The sequence below is a fragment of the Ambystoma mexicanum genome, chromosome 7p (assembly GCF_040938575.1).
Source record: "Ambystoma mexicanum isolate Mex_15411 chromosome 7p, UKY_AmexF1_1, whole genome shotgun sequence".
NCBI lineage: Eukaryota > Metazoa > Chordata > Amphibia > Caudata > Ambystomatidae > Ambystoma > Ambystoma mexicanum.
The window spans coordinates 803,984,202-804,005,677 of NC_090939.1; the positions used below are offsets into that span (position 1 = coordinate 803,984,202).

Consider the following 21,476-nt stretch of genomic DNA (forward strand, 5'->3'; position numbering starts at 1 on the left):
GACCATGGGTGGTCTCTTGTAGATGTGGGGAGGTGATGTGCTTTGGGATTCATGTTTTTGACAGCTTTGCATGCACATCTGTTGCTTGCCTACATATGTGATTTGCAATACAGGCTTGTTGTCGAATTGTGTAAATGGTGTGGATGTGTGTGTGAGAGTTGTATGCTGTGGTAGAGTTTGTACTCCATTGCAGAATGTGTTCATGTGTGTTTGGTGATGGTGTGTGTTGTTAATGCTTGACATGATGGCATTCTTTCAATTGACTTTGCACATGAGTTTCACATGTAGGAGTGGGGTCATCAGACAGCTGGAGGTTGCAATGGCTTTTTATCTGATTCCATTCCTCGTGCAGGGGCGCTGAGTGTTTGGTGTCAGTGTGTTAGTGTTTTTGGAGGGACTTTTTTGGTGTGTGTGTAGTTGTGTGCATACAGGGATGGTTGTGGTGATGTGTGAGATGTATCATGATGGTGTTTGGAGTGTCTCATTGGAGATGGTTACTCACTTGTTCTTGTGTATTGAAACATGTTCCACTTGTTTTAGTTGTTTGTTGTATCTTGTGTCAGTTCACCCATTCACTACTGGGGGTTGATTTTATTGTATGTTGAATTACGTTCTGGTCCACTGATGTTTAGGTGTTCCTTTGGCACTTGCTCGTCAATGTGGAAGTGCCCACACATCATTCACTGGTATGGGTATTTAGGATTGTGGGTATTGAGCTGGAATGTGGCCTCACCGTGGATGAGTGGGCTACACTCATCACTTGTGCAGTCGATGGTATATTGTTCATTCCCTCCCAAGGTACGGCCACCCACCCACGCACATCTGCAATCACCCACTACCTTCTCTCATAGCGTGCATCACCTCTGCCACTCGAATGCAGCTGGGTCCCATGATTGATTGTTCAGTCTAGCGGACACATTATCAGTCTCCTTGAGTCGCACACTCTCTGACAGCCTTCACATCACCCAACCACAGCCTGTTCTTCTTGGGTCGCTAGAAGAGACATAGCCAGCCCTACCTAGTTAGCTACCTACCTACCTTTGAGCAGACTAAAATGCACACATGAGTCATAAATCACTCGGACCAATCTCTGATTCCTCGGACTTCGTTCCTCCAAGAGCATTCACCTACAGTGCTTTGACGCCATTGCAATGTCACAAAGGCATGATACAAATGCCACATTGCATTACATTGCATTGCCTTGCATTACATTGCATTGCTATTTCAAATGTACATGGGGTGGTCAAAGTGTAGCTTGTGTAACAGTATGCTGTCTTGTTGATGTGCAGCTGAGTATGGTCTACAAGGGAGTCAGGGAAGAAGCTACAGTACTAGATTCAATGGCAGAGCTCCCAGTTGATCATGATGGCGGAGGATATTTTGCAGGTGTACATCATGGTGGAGGCAGGTCAGAGGAGTTGAGGTAGGCAATTGCTCCACATTGGACTGATAGGGGTGCAGGCTAGTGGGGGCTACCTGGGCTTGAGGGTAGAGCTCAGCAGGGGTAGTGGGAGGAGGGAGGACTAGCAGGTGGCATATGGGGTTTGGGGTGCAGGTCAGTGGGGGTAGTGGGAGGAGGGTGGGCTAGCAAGGGGCTAGCAGGGATTGGAGTGGAGGTCATGGAAGTAGTGGGAGGAGGGTGGACTAGCAGGGGGCTTGAGAGGGTTTAGCTGGAGATCTGTGGGGGTATGTTATGATATCATATGGCATTTATAGTGTTTCAAGGCGCAAACGTATCAGGAAGGCAGACTAGAAGGGGACTTGAGGGGTTCTGCTGGCACCTGCTCTGGCTGACATCTGCAACCACTCCTTCGCCACGGGAGTCTTCCCTTCCCCCTGAAGCACTCCCGTGTGCACCCTTTCTTTAAGAAACCCTCTGCTGACCTGTCCTGCCCGACTAACTATCACCCAATCTTCATCACTCCTTTCCTAGGCAAACTCCTGGAAAAGCTGGCCATCTATCAGCTTAATCTTCACACTGAATCTGTTGGTTGTCTCCATGACCATCAGTCTGGCTTTAAAGCTGCAAGAAGCATGGAAACTGCTCTGCTGAACATCCGTGAAGACCTGCTCTCTAACTTTGATTCCAACACACCCTGCGTCCTCATCCTACTTGATCTCTCTTCTGCCTTTGACACGGTCAACCAAGCCATCCTGCTCAACTGTCTCTGTGATAACCTGGGTATCACTGATCAGGCCCTGGCTTGGCTGACTTTGTTCCTCTCCAATCGACCCTCCCAGGTTGAACTGGGGTCCTTCCTCTCCTCTATCTCTACCTGTGGTGTTCCCCAGGGGTCTAACCTCTCTCCCTGGCTGTTCAACCAATACCTGGTACTTCTTGCCCATTGCAGCATTGCCGCTCTCTGCCCCAACTTTCAGTGCTATGCAAACTCTCACTCAAATCATTTCTAGACTCCCTTGCACCACCTCTTCTCGTTCTCTCATCTCTGACTCTCTGACTGCTATCCAGGAGTGTTGTGATGCCAATGATTTCTGCCTTAATGCCAGTAGGACAGAGATTCTCCTCATCAGCACACCTGCTCCCTTCTTTCCTGTCACTCTCTGGCTGGCCTCTCTTGGCCCTCTTTCTGCTCCCACATGTGAGGCTGAAAACCTTGGGGTCATCTTCGGCTCCCCACTCTCCTTATCTCATCACATTTCTGATGTCACTAAGAAGTCACACTACCAGCTGCACCTCCTCAGAGGTATTCTTCCTTTATTCACCTTCCGCCAGAAGCTCACTGTCTCCAAAGCTCTGGTCCTCTCTAGGCTGGACTACTGCAACAGCCTCTTTCTAAATCTTCCTGCCTCTACTCTGCACCCTCCGAAACTCATCCAAAACAGTACTGCAAGGCTTGTCCTTGGCCTCAATCCCAGGGATCGTATCTCTCAGGACTGAAATCTCTGCACTGGCTCCCAGTTGCGGCAAAGATTAGCTTCAAAACCTTCTGCATTGTCCATAAGACCTTCTGGGCCCTGGATCCTCAATATCTTCAACTCTCTCTTCCTAAATATCTTCCTTCTCCAGCTGTTCGCTCATCCGCCTCAAACTCCCTCATGGTCAGTTGCTTCTCCAAGCTACAAATTGGTGGTAGATCTCTTTCTTCAGCTGGGGCATCCCTCGGAAACAGCCTCCCTGCCTCTCTGAAACTTGAGAAGAACCATCTCTGGTTCCGGAAGCACGTCAAGACCTTCCTCTTTGCTTCTGCTTTCTCTCCACCTCTCCCCTGCTGATCGCATGGCTGAAACTGAAACAGCACTGGTTACCTGGCTACCCTCTGATCTCGGGCCCAGATTCCCTCCCCGCAAGTTGCACACCTGCACTGCCCCCCTTGCAACCCTTTCACTTAAGGGCTGTTTCTGTATCCCTCCAGCCCCCTACTTGCACTTGCCATCAGCCACACTTTTTATTTATTGTTTTTGATTTATTTTATTTATTTTAATGTGTATCCTATGTACTGCACTGCCCCCTCCCCTATCCCCCACACTGCTCCCCCCTACCCTTCACTTGTGCAATCTCAGTGTCACCTGGCTTAGTAAGATCGTTGTCTCTGTATTCCCTCTGTTTGCCCCTCCCTTGCTGCATCGCGCCTTGAAACACTTGTGTATAGGCGCGTTATGCATGCCATATCATATAAGTGGGGGAGTGGGAGGTGGCATGACTTGAGGGGCCTGCCTGATGTTGGGACAGAGGTCAGTGCTGTTGGTGGGAGGAGGGCAAACCAGCAGGGGGATTGTGGGGGTTGATGCAGAGGTCATTCTGGTAGTGGGAGAAAGGTAGATCAGCAAGGTTCTTGAGGGGGTTGGGGAGAGGACAGTCTGGGTAGTGGGGGGTGGCAGGACTTGAATGGGGCTACCTGGGGTTGGTGTGGAGATCACTGGGGGTATTGGCAGGAGGGCGGATTAGCAGGATTCTTGAGGTGGATGGGGCAAAGATCAGTGGGGGTGTGGGAGGAGGGTGGACTAGCAGGCAACTTGAGGGTGTTGGGTCAGAGGTCAGTGAGGATAGTGAGATGTGGCAGGACTTCAGGGGGATGCCTGGAGTTGGGATGGAATTCTGTGTGGGAAGTGGGAGGAGGGTGGACTAGCAGGGAGTTTGAGGGGGTTAGGGTGGAGGTCAGTGTGGTAGTGGGAGGAGGGCAAACTGGCAGGGGGCTTGAGAGGGTTGGGGTATAGGTCAATGGGGATAGTGGTAAGAGGGCAGACTAGCAGTGGGCTTATGGGGGTCGCAGCAGAGGTCAGTGGGTGTAGTGGGAGGAGAGCAGACTAGCAAGGGCTTGAAGGGTTTGGGGTAGAGGGTAGTGGGAGTCGTGGGAGAAGGGCAGACTAGCAGGGTGTTTGAGGGGGTTGAGGGGAGTTCAGTGGGGGTCGTGGGAGGTGGTAGGGCTTGAGGATAGTGCCTGGGGTTGGGACAGAGGTCAGTGGGAGTTGTGGGATGAGGGTGGACCAGCAGGTGGCTATGTAGGGTTGGTACATAGGTGAATGGGGTTAGTGGGAGGGGCACGATTGAGAGTGGCTGCCTGGGTTTGGGGCGGAGGTCAGTTGGGGTAGTGGGAGGTAGCAGGACTTGTGGGCGATGCCTGGGGTTGGGATGGAGGTCTGTGTTGGTAGTGGGGGGAGGGCAGACTAGCAGAGGGCTTTAAGGGCCTGGGATGGTGGTCAGTGGGGTAGTTGGAGGTGGCAGGACCTGAGGGCCCTACCTAAGGTTGGTGCAGATGTCAGTCCAGGCAGTGGAAGGAGGGCGAACTAGCTGCGGGCTTGTGGGGGTTGGGGTGGAGATCAGTGGGGGTAGTGAGAGGGAGAACTAGCAGGGGGCTATAGGTGGTTGGGGTATAGGTCAGTGGTGAGGGTGGGAAGAGGGCAGACTAGCAGGGGGCATGTGGGGTTTGCAAAAGATGTCAGTGGCGTAGTGGGAGGAGAGCAGAATAGCAGGGGACTTGAAGGGGTTGGGGCAGAGGTCAGTGGGATTAATGGGAGGAGTGGACTAGCAGGGTGCTTGAGGGTTTGGGGGAGGTCAGCAGGGGTAGTGGGAGGTGGCAGGACTTGAAGGGGCTTCCTGGGGTTGGGACGGAGGACAGTGGGAGTAGTGGGATGAGGGTGGACTAGCAGGAGGTTTTGGGGGGTTGGTGCAGAGGTCAGTGGGAGTAGTGGGAGGTGGCAGGACTTGAGGGGGCTGCCTGGATTTGGGGTGGTCAGTGGGGGTAGTGGGAGACGGGTGGACTAGCAGGAGGCTTCAGGGGGTCGGGGAAGAAGCCAGTGGGGGTAGTGAGAGGGAGCAGGGGGTGCCTGGGGTTGAGTGGAGGTTTGAATGGGTTGGGCCAGTGATCAGTGGGGATAAAGGGAGGTCAAAGTAGCAGGGGCCTCGAGGGGGTTGGGGAAGAGGTCGGTGGGGGTAGTGGGAGGACAGGGGAGTAGCATTATTATTATTATTATTAGTATTAGTATTATTATTATTATTGTGTTGATTCACAAAGGAATCTTTACACAATATGTAGATAAGATCAACATAAAACAATGGCAGTACGCACACATGTTGATTTAAGATCACACCAATAAAATCGTTATCAGAAGAAAAAAGAGACAAGATCAATGTAATACAATGATAAAGCATATATATACATGTTGCATGTATGATGCTCGACTATGAGCATTGTACATGCTGTTAATAAATGTTGCTGGTTTTCAGGCTGATCTATTTTTTTTTTCTCACAAAATCTGCATATTTTGTGAGAAAATTTGGGGATCAGTTTCCATATTGCTACTACCTCCTTTGTTCTCCACAGGTTGAGCCGAAATCTTAAAAAGGCACTTCTATATGTCGGAGATGGAATCTTGACTAGTTATGATTCTGGTATTCGATATGTTTTGAAGCCATATGGGTTGTTTCGGAAATTTCTATATTTCATGCATAGATCCTGAGTGCAGATCCAGTCTTGTTGGAGGAGCTGCTGCTTAGCATGTGTCGGATTTTTGATTAACAGTTCAGGTGAAATGTTCGCCTCCTGCATGATTTTCATAGTTACTTGTTTCCAAGTGGCAATAAAGCTGTGATTTGACGATGCTAAATAGTGGGATATAATTTGCAATAGGGATTCTGAGGTGGTAGGTATGACGCATTTCCTATATAGAGAGCATAGTTTCCAGGCATAAAAACGATTTAAACTCATGACTGATTATGCAAATGTTTGTGAGAGGGGTATGGAAAGGACATGCATCAAAGATTTGCCCACTAGACGGAGCCAGAATGATATTGGTCTCCACATGTTGGTTTAAGCCCAAATTAATACTATGGGAACACCTTTCTGATAATAGAAAGTGAGTAATGGGGAATAGGAAAATGCCCCATACTTTGCATGTATAATACGGGCTTGTGCAATTGCAGTTGTGATTTTTTTCGTTAGCTCAATAAAGTAAGGCAAGTCGGAATTATGATTGTTCAAATTAAGGCCCAAGTAACAATATGTGTTAACAACTTGGATTTCTGCTCCATGTAGAGACCATTTATATAAATCTTTATCATTCTGCCACAGTGCCTGATTTCTGTTTTGGCCAAATTAATCGATAACATGTTTTCATCTGTGTACTTTCCCAGGGCTGTCAGAAGCTTTTCTAGGCCTTTTGGAGTCTTGGACAGTATAATGGGAGGAGGGTGGACTAGCAGGAGGCTTGAGGGTGTTGCGGCGGAGGACAGTGGGGGTAGTGGAAGGTGGCAGGACTTGAGAGGGCTGTCTGGCATTGGGGCAGAGGTCAGAGGGGGTAGTGGGATGAGCGTGAACTTGAGGGGGCTACTTTGAGTGATGGAGGATGAGCTGCAGTTTTGCCAGGGTGCTGCTTTGAGTTAGGGGGGAGGGGTCGCTGTTTCTCCAGGGTGCTGCTTTGAGTTGGGGTTGGGGTGAGGGGGAGGGGGGGTGATGCACAGTTTCCCTGTGGTCCTGGATGGTGACATAATGGTCTGATGTTGCTTACCTGTTGGTACTTTTTGACATTTGCCCGGTTCAAAGGTTGTTTGATAGCGTTAGTTTGTGCTTGCATGGGGTTGTGTTGTGAGCGTTCCGGGCGCAACACTTTATTCTTTGCACTGTAGGTTACTTTGCGTGTTAGAATTCATGAATTTGCACCCTGTGCTAAACTTTTTGTACGTGCAATGTTATTTATGGTGCAAAGTAGGTCGCGCAGATTTAGCAGCTTTTTCTATGAATCAGCCCCTATATGATTTATGTGATTTTTTCTATTAGGGTGCATATACACAGACTCCGCCGATTGTAATAAGGTACCTCCCTTATTTTTCAGTGACAGGATAGGACAACACTGAGGCTGTTTTCTGTTTTCTGGTTGGGCAGACGTGCGTTATTGGTGAGAAACAGATGTGCATGCAGTCACAGGTCTTTTCACAAAATGAACCCATGCATTCGGTAAAATGGTGTCCTTGGCCTGAGCACCATGGACCCTGTGACACAGTCATGAGCTGAGTGGGTAAAGTGATTGATAACTTGACAAGCGGCCCCATGTAGGTTTCGGCCTTTTTCTTGGCATCAGGGGAATCAGCAACACACGCTTTTCTTCACCATGGCCCCTACCGGTTTTCTCAAAATCACCGGGGCGATGATTGGCGGCTCGAGGTTGGTTCCATTCAGCCAACAGGACACCCCCCCCCCACACTCCCTGTGTGGTTATATTCCTACAGAGGAGCTTAGGAAGCAATGCTATCATGCCTATAGAGGATCTTCCTCATCATGGGGTGCAGAGACACATGTATATGTACGCAGGGGTAACAAAGTGGTTGTCACTGTATTTACTTGCCTAACGTTCACGAATGCATGAGGCGCATTGCTTGGGGCAGTGGTCTAACTCTGGACGGAGCGGATGAAGTTGTGAGAGTGATATATAAGAGTGTTGCGTCCTTACTGTGGCTGTGTGCTTTGAGGGGAGCACTTCTTAAGGAAGCACTGCAGCTTGATCATCGTTCGGATATGCCTTCAAACGATTCGTGTATACGTTCGAATACGTGCTCTTTGGGCCTCATTACAACTCAGGCGTTAAGGGTTAACACCGTCGTTAACCCTTAACGCCTGATTCCGATTTTAAACAGCCGTTAAAATCCAGGGCGCTACCCCGCCATGATGCTAATTACGCCACCGTAATTTACGGTGGCGCAATTAGCGCCTTCCCCACTCCCATTATGCCCTATGGGGCAAAAATGGGAATGGGGAAGGGAAAATGGGAAATGGGGATTTACCGCCCCACTCACCTTGGAATGGGGCGGTAAATCCGCCATCCACCATGGTGTAAACATAGTTTACACCATGGTGGTAAAGTTGGCGTAATTACCGCCTGGGTCGTAATGACTATTTTTAAGATTTTCATATGGGTAATAACTGCAAGGTATGCTCATCCTTTTTTGCATAGACTTGCATAATATTCGCCAATCTTAACCTCTTAAGTGCCAAGGACGCGTATGCTCGTCCTTTTTGCATAGACTTTCATTAACCCCTTAAGTGCCAAGGATGAGTATGTACGTCCTTTTTGCATAGACTTGCATAATATTCGCCACTCTTAACCCCTTAAGTGCCAAGGAAGAGTACGCTCGTCCTTTTTTAATAAACTTGCATAATATTCAACAATCTTAAGATTGGAGAAAGGTCGGTGGATCTGCCTAGGCCTTCCGATGAATCGGCTAGGTTATGCGGCTGCTAGTTATTTATTTGTTGACATTTATACTGTACACTCGTGCAAAAAGGAATATCTACAGAGCGACGATTCATTGACGAACGTCGTCGATGTATCGTTGATAAAGCTGATTAATTTGTAACCCATTGTTCAAGGCGTGAGCCAAACTTCATCGGAAATTATCTTTAGCGACTCGAGCCCAATATTATAAACCATAACTTTTTTTTTCTGATCGCATATCTTTCCGTCTACCTTGTAAGTCTTTTCCTAACACGTGGTAAGCATTCTGAATTTTGATGCGTTCTAGATATAATGAAAAGAAATCATCTAATAGAACACTGCAAGTTCGACAAAATGTCAGGTCGATTTACAAAGCAGAGGGAGGGAGATGGATGACCTTGTTATTAAGTCAAGCTGCTCAATAGACATTAGTGCGACAGTATCTTCCCAATGCTTCCTGTTGCTAAGGTTGTGAGCGGGGCAAGCAAACACGGCAAGGATGTCTGTTTGTACTGCGGGTTTATGTGTAGAGACAAACAGTTTGCAGAATGAAGTGCAAACACATACACAAGCAATATATGCAGCCACGAATGAGGATTATGTAGCATACCCTTTGCCGGATGTGATATAGATTGTGGGTTAATAGGTCTCTCATTGATTCCTCTTCTTCTGGAGACAGCCGTTTTACTCTCTGCTGTCTATAGCTCCTGCAAATAGTAAAGCAAATCAAATATTAGCACAACGTCTCCTGATTGATAACCATCGACTAGAACTGCTCTTAGCAAGACTCTCAGCAACTACCCCCATACAAAAGGTTTCATTAAGAGACCTGCTTAAAGAAGAATACAATAACAATTACAGTACTGATATTTGTATTAATAATGATAGTAATGTTGACATTGTTATTAATACGGTTAATTGTTATTAGTATTATTATTGTCATTTTATTTATTATGAGAAATCAAGAGGGGTCTGGAGATAGATGAGAAGCTGGAGACGTCACACATTCCTCTCTGGCATATGGTATTTTGCCCGCAATCTGTTGATGTTGGTCAAGAGAAACCACATACTAAGGGCTGCCGAGCCAGCTCCAACTCCCCAAGCCACACACCAATGCACGCAGGGGCTGATAGGCTCATTGTGAGCGGCCCAGAAGGTGGAGGGAGCAGAGAGCATCAAGGAAGTGTATGAGTCGAATGTGTGGTTGAGTGGATGTGTGTAATGTGTGAGGCGGGGAAGGGAGGGGCGGGGAGCAAAAGAGGAGGAGGTTCAGGAGGTGAAAGCCCACAAGAAAAAAAAAGGAAATTCCACCAGTGCAGGAGGTGACAGGCTTGGGTCGTGAGTGGGTAAGGCTGCCGGCAGGTTCGGGGCGGTCAGAGGGGGTGTGAAACCATCCTAGATCATCCCAATCCGGCCTGTTGAAGGCCACACAAAATCGCCCTTAAAAAACAGGCGTTTTAGTAGGATCTTCAATAAACGGGGTTATGTCATCGAACCTCTACCCCAGCATCCACAAAAACCACAAAAACCCATGAGGCAGACGTGTATAACCACTAAATTAAACAAAGATTCCATGAGGTGAACTTTGTCCTCCTTTTAGGCAGCTTGGGTTTGTTTCAAGTACTGCACCTCCACCCAAGTAACCTGCAAAATGCATTGGTTGCCCCTTTAAAAGACCACGTGACCCACAAATATGTGCAAGTAATTTGAGAGGCAGAAGAACCAGCACTAATCCCAATACACCAAACCTCTCTTATTTTCCTTTTGCTGGATGGTAGAGCCTAAAACATGTCTTTTTCTATGGGCCTCATTACAAGGTTGGCGGTAACCTGCCAGTGCCACCAGCAGGTTGCCGCCAACCCCGTAAAACTGTTTCCACTGCATGAGATCCCGGTGCCACCAGGACATTACAAGTCCCGGCACCCTGGGATATCAGGCGGCGTAAAATGTTACCCCCCATTCCCATGGAGTCCCACAGGACTCCACAGGAATGGGGACTCGGATGCACAAGCACCATTAGTAACGGTGGTGGTGCTTCCGAGTCCCCATTCCCGTGGATTCCTTTGGGACTCCACGGGAATGGGGACCAACATTTTCCACCTCCTGACAACTGTGCCTACTGGGGTCGTTACGTCCGGCAGGTCAGACCTGCCGCGCGCCATGACATCGGCAGGCACAGTTGGAGTCTGACAGTCCGGAAAGGGTGCCCATACTTTGCTACCGGCACCCTTATTTCCAGACCGGCAGACTTGTAATGAGGCCCAATGTGCAATATGAGAGGGCCGGCTGTGCTTGAAAGGGAAAGAACATGTTTTTAGATTGACGTGCCTGCCAGTGTTAAGAATATAAGAAAAATAACATATTTTCCAGCCATGGCAGGCCTATTTGCACTGGTAACAGAAAAAGCACAAGCATGCCCCAGGGACCTCTCAGGGCAGTCAAGCATTTTATGTTAACCTGTAAGCAATAGCAGGCTGACCTCATCCTCAGGGCCCTTTGCTGGTTGAATCATTAAACGATTTTAGCCAAGTCATTGAAAAGTCATATGTTCAAACTCTAACAACTTGAAAAACTGATTCTTCGAGTTTTCTGTGACTTGGTTCATCAATGACTAGCATCAAGATCTAATTCTGGCAAAGGTGCTAGGCTCTGCGGGAAACAAGAGATCCAAAAAAATTATGTGGAACGATTAAAAAAGTAAGGTTACCACGCCCTGATGGGCTGTGAGAGGAGAGATTCACCACAACAGATGCATACCACCATACCATACTTTTGAAGCTCCTCAACCAAATGCAAGAACACTGTGCTGGTGGTAACCACATTCTCCAGGTTTTCCATCCAAGCTCACCTAAGATCACACTGCTCATTGTGATCCAGGGAGTGGGCAGAACTTCCTCTGCCACCCTTGCCTCTCAAGTCCTGACCATACATTTATTTTTACAACCTTTGCACTGGAGTCAGGTAGGATTGCGGACCAGCATTCAAAACTATGGGGTATTGGTGCACCCATTTTATTTTATTATTAGATATTGGGTCTTTTCCCTGTTTTAGTTCCTAAAGTGCACTTTGAACATGTTCTCATACATACCCTATCATAAGCCACACATTGTTCTTGTTAATTATCAGGACATTACAGTTGAATAATACATTATGATTATGAGACCTACTTTGAAAATCCAAAACAAGCTTGAATGACAAAAATCTAAAATATAAACTTTTGAGTGCCGCTCCCTTCCCCCCAACCCGGTGACCCGAAAAAGGCATCTTGATTAGTGGAGAGACTTGGACACCCAGACAGCACACACATTGAGAACTGTATGACCGAGAGAGTTAATACCTTTGATCCTTTGTGGGGAGGATCAGATGCATTCAGACTACCTGTGTTAGGACAGTTTTTCTGAAGTCCAACTAAGGACCTAGTAAATCCATTGAACTGAGGCAGTACAAGACTCCCCTCTTGGTATAAATCTGTACCATCTGAGTTCATGGTAGCGTAGACAGAGCAGCCAGGCTTATCTTAGGATGGTGAGAGGGCTGTAGAATCAGTACAAATATAATTGTAATACAAATAGTCCAAAGAAACACTGAAACATTATGTATGTAAACATGAATAATTTATTTAAATACAGGTAGGCCCAGATAAATCTAGAAGTAAATAAGCACTGTCACGCATTATATGTAATAACGATTATAAAAACACAACACTATACTTGAAGGTACACAGACCAAAATATAAACCTTATTTGGAACACCTAACAGTTGTTCTAGGGAGGTCAAAACGTTTTCATACACATTCAGTATAGGTCACACCTATTCTTGGGGAGTAAAAACCAATGGTTACTTTCACAATTACATTCAGTAATGCAAGGACAATAGACCCTACCAGTTGTACAGTGACTCTCAGTACAAAACACATAACAAGTCAACTGGACAATATATGCTCTGTGCATAGTGGAACACTTATTCCAGGTACAGTAAAAACCTATAACTACTTTTGTGATAACACACAGTTTACTAGGTGAGTAAAACCTAAGGATGTAATATTCAATTACAGGTGCTTTTGAGATCAGTGAAAAACAGATTGAGATAAGCAGTCACTCTAGTAACCTATTTTTGGATGGCACCCAGCTAACTCAAGGTAAGTAAAACCCATATATATATATAATCTCACAAGACATCCAGGTTAGACCTTTCCCAACTATACAAGTGACTGATGTAGGGCTTATAAGGGACACTTAGACCCACAGACTCTGGGTTAGATAGCACAGGGACAGTAAACCCTAATGTTACACTTTACTGAATGACTTAAAGTTATTCTAGGTAAGCAACAACCTAATACAGACTTATTCTGGACAGGCTGACAGCAAGTCAGGGAAAGCAAGACACAATTGAGGGACACTAATACAATTATCCTAACAGGACTAATCTGGTGATACCAACAGTTGGAGGACACTCGTACAATTAACCTGCAGGAATAATTTGGCGAAACCAACACATCACTTTTGGGAAGAGGCACAACCTAATCACAGGTGACTAATATACCTTCACATCTACTTTCTCTTAGAATGGCAAAACAGTTTCTAAGGAAAGAAATATGTTAACCATACTTTTAAGAATAGTGCATCACACATCCAAGGTAAGTAAGCACTTTTGTAACTGTTCACTCTTAGAGTTACAGTTAACAACCAACTCTTTAACAAGTAAGTAACTTTTAAACACTTATTTTTATTTTATTCTAGGCAAAAGGGCCAATCCCTTCAAAGTCTTTGCCTTATTCTTGAAGCATGCATGTTCTCAGTGGCAGAAGGGAGGTCACTAGGATCTAGTGTCCAACATGCAGTGTCAGAATAGGTTCTTAAGTCGCAAAAGTCAGAGTTCCTTAGGAAGACTGGGCAAACAGGTGAGTTCTTTACTTCTGAGTTAGAAGAGGGTCCAGGGGCTTCACAGAAGACACTCTAGAAGGATTCTAGCAGTGGGACTGGGTGCACTGGATGAGAGGGCTCCCACTCACAGAAAACACCCCACAGCTACACAGAAATCCTGAGAGACTTAAGACAAATCCATACCCAAGCCAACACAGCACCTCAGCAGTGAGAAGATTTTGCAGCAGGAGGACTTCAGGGTCTGCAGCCACATACCTGGTCAGTGGATTCCTTCTTGTGGTGACTGAAAACGAGACCTCAGAAGGAACTTTGTAGCAGGGATCAAAGAAGAAGGCTCTAGGCAAGGTTTTGCTCATGGCTGAATGCGGTTTTGTGGACTTGGCGCCTTTTCTATGAGCACAGAAGAAGACAGAAAATCACGGTTGAATTCTTGTCATTACAAAGGTCCAGAACTCTGTTTAGGGGACTTTTCAGACTCAGTTTGTGTTGCTGGAGAACCACTAGGATGCCCTCAAAGATTCAGTGAGATTCGGAATTCGGAAGACTGTGCACCAGACAGTGGCTTGAGGTCCCAGGGTATTGGAGTATTGCAGCAATGCAAGGTTGCAGCAATGCGTGGGATGGCTCAAAATGTAGGTCATTTTGAGTTTAGTGGGTTTCACTAGACTCTGGATCAGGGTTGTCATTTTCGAAGTCCCTAGGTTGATTGGAAGGAAGGGCTACAGCAGGCTCTGGTTACACAGCAGACTATCCGGTCGCTATAAATCGTTTCATCCACTTGTCCTTCATCATCCTCTTCAGTTTTAGTACCAGCGGTCGACTTGTCTTCAGCTTCCAGGTTTGCAGTATTTAACAGGACTTTCAGCACAGCCTCTGCATTCTCTCCCTGCATTTTACAAGAAGGGGCGGTGTGGTTGTCCATTCAGGACAGCCAGCCTTACACTGGGATTCTTCCCCATTCAGGCAAGGAGGAAGACAAAGAGCTGTGAAGGTTTAGACTCCTCCCTCGCTTTCTGCCCTCACAGACAGACTGGAGCCTGGGTGGGGAGTCCAGGGGAGTCCCACCGAAGATAAAAATCACAAAAAGGAATTTCCCACCCTGGATTTCAGAGGAAGGAACTAGAAAGGACAAGAAACACATAAATGGCAAAAAAAGAAGACAGGGCCGTTATGGTAAAATTAACACCCTTAGGTGCCTGTACTGCAGCTGTGAACACAGCCTGCGGTAAAGGTGCACCAAATTAATACAAGGTATCATTGCCCTCAGCCATTGAAGGTAAGCTTCTCCCTGTAACGGGATTGTTACAGTTTTAGTGTGAAAGGGGATACATTGTATCTCCCCAGCACTCCACATAAGTTGGGGTGTGCTGGTTTCACCAAATAAAATGTAAAAGGGATCAAAAGATCCTGTCTACCCTTGGGAACTGAAGTTCTCTCAAGGTTAGCAAAACAAAGTTAAAAGGGGAGCCCCTAGGGCAACTCAGCAACACTTATCGCCAATACGTTGTTAAAGATGATAACTTTAAAAAGACAGTATGGAGAGTCAAAAAAATGACACCCATAAAAAAGAGGAAAACATTCTGTGAGTGTGGAAAAAGGTTCCCACTCACAGAGGCATTGACGAAAAATAACCCACTAGTAAAGCTAAATGTTCTGAGGTTGACTCAGGTCAGGAAGATTTACAGTTTTTATGAAGATCTTACATAACAACCTATTCTTAGCTGACCCCACGATCAGTCTCGACGTTTGCTGGAAATAGTGTCCAGGAGGTGGAATTGCCTTTTTCAAGGGGTAACCGATAAATGCAGTACTTTCCAGAATACAGTTCAGCACAGAACATTCCTTTATCACTGGGACATTTTCCTTTGTTGGGTTGTGTCCTAATCAAAGACTGCAGAAAGTAGATGTTGGGCAAATGTGTGACTGCTAATGAGCATTTGGAATAATATGAGATGGTAAACAACAGAATGAAGTCAGAGTGGTGTTGATAAGGTTCATGAGAATAGCAGAAAATGAATGTCATTATGTCCAGTACCGGCAGATACAAGATTTCTTATTAGAATAAAGTTATAACTGCATGCTCAAATTTTGATTCTGCACTAAATAAAAGATGTGCAATCAGAGGAGAAAACAAGAATTGGCAATGCCAATAGTTTGGGCTTTTGTGGGCATCTAATAGCAGTGCCTGTGAAATGCCTAATACTGTATACACATGGTCAATCAATGGGTGGGCAAATAACCAAACATCTACAAGCTTTGTGTCGCCTCCAACATTCGGCACTCACACAATTCCGGAGAGATGCAACAAAATGCACCAAAACAGAAGCGCCCGCAACTTCAAGAAATTTGTTTTGAATCTAATTTGCTGCAAGATAAGCTAGCAACCTAAAGAGCGTTTGCTGCTGTGCCTGCAAGAAAAACATAGGTTTCAGCTCTGCTCTACTAAACAGAAATAAAATATCCCGAAAGAGGTAGAGGGGTGAAGAGAGGCAGTCAGAGCAGCGCCATCTCTTGGATTTGCAGTCTGTTTGTGTTTCCTCCTGGAGTCAGACCTCCTTTCAAAAATGCTATCCTGCCACGGCGCGGCACAGAGAGGCGAAGAGAGGCAGTCAGACAGCACACTCTCTTGTATTTGCAGTATGTTGTTTGTGTTTCCTCCCTGGAGGCAGTCCTCCATTCAAAAACTCTATCCTGCCGCGGAGCGGCACAGAGAAGCGAAGAGAGGCAGTCAGACAGCACACTCTCTTGTATTTGCAGTATGTTGTTTGTGTTTCCTCCCTGGAGGCAGACCTCCATTCAAAAACTCTATCCTGCCGCGGAGCGGCATAGAGAGGCGAAGAGAGACAGTCAGAGCAGCACAGTCTCTTAGATTTGCAGTCTGTTCTTGGTGTTTCTTCATTGGATGTGGACCTCGCTTCAAACACTCTTTCCTGCCACAGAGCTGTGAAGAGAAGAGAGGCAGTCAGAGCAGCACACTCTATTGGATTTGTAGTCTGTTTGTTCTGTTTCTTCCTTGGAGGCGGACCTCCCTTCAAAATCTCTACCCTGCTGCAGAGCGGCGCGAAGAGGTGAAGAGAGGCAGTCAGAGCAGCATGCTCACTTGGATTTGCAGTCTGTTCTTTGTGTTTCTTCCTTGATGGTGGACCTCCCTTCAAAAACTCTGTCCTGCCACGTAGCAACACCGAGAGGCGAAGAGAGGCAGTCAGAGCAGTCTGAGGCAGCCGAGTGCCCGGTGCCCTCTGCCCCAGACTCCCTGCTCTCCTTCCCCTCACTTCTCCTGTTGGAGCATTATCAAGAGGTGAGGCTAATTTAATCTTTGGAGACTTGCGATTTATCCATACCTCTCCCCTGTGCCTAAGGGCGTTATTGACTCCTCCAACTGCGGGAATTAAATTGACTTCCAATGCATGCTCCTCACTTGTTAATTAAGACTTGTGGCTTCAAACTATTACCTTGCCTACTGGGTCGGTGACTGTGGGCACTGCCTTCGAGCTGATCCCAGATTCGTGGCAGTCACTGCGGGCTTGCCTTTGAGCTGACCTAGATACTGGGTGGTGAGTGCGGGCGATACTTTGGAGCTGATCCCAGATTCTGGGCGGTGACTGCGGGCTTTGCCTTTGAGCCGTCTCCAGACTGCTTGATCAGTGACTGTGGGCTTGTAAGCCTTTGAGATGACATTGAGTTTCGGGTCAGTGACTGCAAGCTTATAGCCTTTGAACCGATCAATCTATAAGCTGTGTGTTCTTGGATTCAGATTTTCACCCTTTCATTTTATGTCGTGTGCTTGCACTCTTACGGCAGCAATGCCATGGAAAAAATCCCTCTGCTCTTCCATATCTCGTCCGTGGTCCATTCCTCCATTGAAGGCAATGGCCCAGCCACTGAGTGATCAACGCGAGCTGGACACTCAAGATCAAACAATGGATATAAGATCCTTTTGGGGAAACAATGGTGGGAAGAAAAAGCAGCTTGCTACGACCATCGCAGTTGGGCCTGCTAAATCGCTTCTGTCCAGTCAAATCTTGGATGGCAAAGAATCGCTGCTAATACACCTTGATGATATTTCGGACTCAGCTCTGAGAGAATAAGTAAGGCAAATGGAGAGTCTTTTACATGTGGCCCTCGGGACAGCAATCCTAATGCACCAGGTAATCGAAATGCCCAATGAGCCTGCTTCAAGGCCTCTATTCTTGGCGGAGACCCAGAAGCAATTTGATCAATCCACAGAAAGACCGACTATCTACACAAAACTCAGAAAATTTTGAAAGCCTGCAAAGAACAACTTGTGCATTGAAAATGGCCCATTGCCAGGCCTCCCTATTGCAGACTGGTACAAATTTCCCGCCCCTCACTTCTCAGACTGAAGTCATCTTGGTGCAAGAGACACAAATACGGGCCTCTTTAGTGGTTCACCAGGTAAACTTACCTGGCTCACCGGTTATGTACCCGGACTCGCCAAACTCCTCTATATTGTCATCGGCTGCATCCTTTGCAAATCCTACCCCAAGACGTTCATTTGGTTTAAATCCCCAGGTATCCTCCCTACTTGAAATTTCACTCACGTCCATCAATAATGGTATTTTGGTGTTGAATTAAATATAAGAAACATTGGAGTCAAAATCAGAAAAACAGACACTTTTGTTGGCTTTGCTAATGGACAAAGTGGAAGTAATCAAAGGAAAGCTTTGCCAGACGAATTTGATACAAAGCAATTACCAATTCCCGCCTGTGAGTATGAGTAGATAAAAGTAAGTAAGTAGAAAAAAGCATACAGACACATGTTTCTATATTTTACCAATAGTCCCATCCCCAAGTAAAGTAATAGTTGTTGAGGGTGATGGGACCGAGCTGCTTACTTGTAAGGTACTGCCCACTGAAGGCGGGTCTTCAACGCATTGCCTGAGGCCTCCACTTCAGAGGAGGTGTTGGGCCACCAGAAATCAGAGATTGAAGAGCCACTGTTCCAAATATGTATGAACAAAAAAAAGGCGTAAGAGGGCAAAGGGAAAAACAAAATGTCAAGATGTCTAAGAACCAACCTTCATTGATAAAATCAATGCAATTTGGTTCCAAAATGTTCCATGGGTCACTTACTGTTCCCATCCATAATGAGAGTACTACAAAACTGGGTAAAAAGAAAGATAAAGGGAAAACCAGAAGCTCAAAAAACATAGTTGACAATAGCATCGAGCTTGAGGTAATTGATTCGAATGACCCTGTGATAAATGTAGTCCATCCTCCTCTAGTTCAACATGTTCTGTCAAACCCAGTGGTAGAATTCCTTAATAGATCAGTTGATTAGGAGTTATATAATTTGTCCACATATTCAATTTCGACTCGCCCACTTTCTGGGAGGCGTTCTAAGTCTATTGAGTACAATACTGTAAGGGATACTCCTGAACAACAACTTGATGCTTTAAAGTTGGGACAAGACTACCCTCTGAGTAAAAATGGCTTTGCTATGCTAGAACAAAGAAGATTGGTAACCTTAAGGAACCAAGGCAAACGTTTAGGTATCTCTACTCGTCCTTATGAAAAAGAAAAAGAGAAGAAAAAGCAGGTTAACGCGATTACAAATAATAACACAGCTCCCCACAAACATAACTCTGAACATCGGAGAGACAATCACAGTTACTCAAATTTGGCTACCACAAAATAAATTGACCCTATGGCGAATTGGAAAAAGATGTTGCTGGAAGACTGCTACGCCCTATATTTGCAAACGTAAGATTGACGGAAGCCAGATTCCTACCCCAATAGAACAAATGCTCAAAGACTCATGACAACATCTCCAGGGTTAGAATCAATTCTATCAATAGACATTGCTATGGTGCAATTTACTGACCATAAGCTTTTGACAAAGTAGAATGATGATGCCCTCAAAACTGATTAGAGATGTGATTTGGGTAGCCAAGCATTACTTATTAATATGAGGCTTTGGGCTAGAAAAGGAGTTGGGAATCTTTATATCGCCTCATTCAAACTCTGGGGGCCGGCTCCCCTGAAGTTCTAATATTTGCTTTGAATACTTGCCTCTATGCATCTCTTGTCAAGGAGCTCAAGGCAAATTGATAAGGGAAGTGGCAATGCTGCATTCATCACCTTTTAATATCTATATTGATGGCTCACAGACGGATGGGGCTCGAAGAAAACCTCATCCCAATGTTGGGCAATAATGTCAGCAAATGCCATCCAATGCAAATCTCATATTGACCTCATGGAATACGAGAAGCTTCATGCATCTGCTATCAGAACGTAACCCCAAGCTGGCTGCGGCAGAAATAATTGTACTTCAGGAAACTTGGTTGAGTGATCCTTTAACCTGGGACAATCATGCTGTCTGCTGGATACCAGCTATAAAATGTCAAAAAGGTAGACCGTCCGCTGGCTTAATAACAGCTTGCAAACTAGATACAGGACTTACTTTGGAGGCATGGGCATCTCCAAACCCTTTCATCCAGGTCACTAGACTAGGGCCTCATCACAAGTTGGGTGCTAACACCAGCGGTATTACCGCTGGGGCTATTAGCCCTCTTGCCAAACCCCCGGTGCTATTAGCGCCGGATCACGGGTTTGGCGGAATGGTAAGTCCCCATTTCCCATTGGACCCATTCGGGAATTTCCCATTCTCCATTGGGCGCAATGGGGAATGTTCGATGGTATTACTATTGGTGGTATTACCACCAGTGGTAAAAGCGCTGAAAATCAGCAAAATCCCGGCAGACCCTTAAATGTGGTGGTAATAGCATTACCGCCACATTTAAGGGTTACAGCAAAACTCATGATGAGGCAGTATATGATGACCGAGCAAAGAATCTGCAAAGACGGCAATTGGCTTTACTTAATCTTTTTTGGAACCCACAGGCAATTGCAGATAATGATTTTATAAAGGCTGTAGAAAATATTCTAGATCTTTGCCTGTCAGATTGATACCATCATCAAAACCTGCATTTCTGGAGACTTGAATATTAGCTGTGTGATGGAAGGAATTAAAATCCTTTCATCTAGAGCGAAGAGATGGGTGCAATTAATGTCCATCAGGAATTTTAGTATGCTGAATGGAGCTCTTAAGGGGGATGCCCCCCACAACCAACCTGGCGACGCTCCCAGCATACAGCCACAATTGACCCAATGTTTATATCTAGCAAGGCTTTCTTTGAAATAATACATTTTGAAGTGGTACCCCAACAGTGTAATGACCATGCTATCTTAATTGCAGAATGGGGACAATTGAGCTCTAAGTCTATTAGAAGTAATTATAACCACCATGTTACTGCCGTATCAGGTAGGAATAGGCTGAAATGGACAAAACCTAGACTGGGGGAGCTAAGAAGTCTTCTTAATGACAAATATTGTTATTATCCAAAAGATATAAAGTAAGACTATGTAAGTGTTCTAAACCTTTTAATCCAGACAACGGTCTCGGTAAATTGCCCAGACTTTAAACATAAGCATGTTTTTGATGTAGATGTAAAACTAAGACAGTCACAACTAAGGAAATGTCAGGCCTTACTGAAATCCCCTACTACTTTTAACCGAGCCCAGTTAACAAAGCTAAAACAAAGGTATAACAATTGGCTTAAAATGCATAAAATTATGCTCATGAAGCATGATGGAGAAGCAATGTTGGCGGCAATAAGTTCTAAAAATAGTATCCAGATATGGTTTTACCAGAAACTAATTCCTAACAATCTCATCCCAGCTCATGACAAGTGCCAGTCAAGACCAGGAATGGGCTGTGTATTTCAGTAAACTGTTTGAATTATTACAGCCTCACCACCAGTTTCAATATGTACCAACTGATTGCCTGCTGAAGTTCTCATTTCAAAGGGATGATGTTTTATATGAAATTAAGAGATTGTCCTCCTCCATGCTCGGGGTCCAGATGGGCTAACCAATCTAATGCTCAAAGTCTATACCGAGCAA

The 21,476-nt window shown here is 45.8% G+C and overlaps 1 protein-coding gene across 2 annotated transcripts in view; it reads right to left on the reverse strand.

Annotated features, from left to right (window-relative positions):
• LOC138526328 (sodium/hydrogen exchanger 4-like) overlaps window positions 1–21,476 on the reverse strand; it is a 794,744-nt gene that overhangs the window by 123,227 nt on the left and 650,041 nt on the right. For both annotated transcript variants that reach the window (XM_069636929.1, XM_069636928.1), the window contains exon 9: window positions 9,278–9,374. In XM_069636929.1, the coding sequence (XP_069493030.1) occupies window positions 9,278–9,374 (97 nt within the window). The remainder of the gene's footprint in view (window positions 1–9,277; window positions 9,375–21,476) is intronic.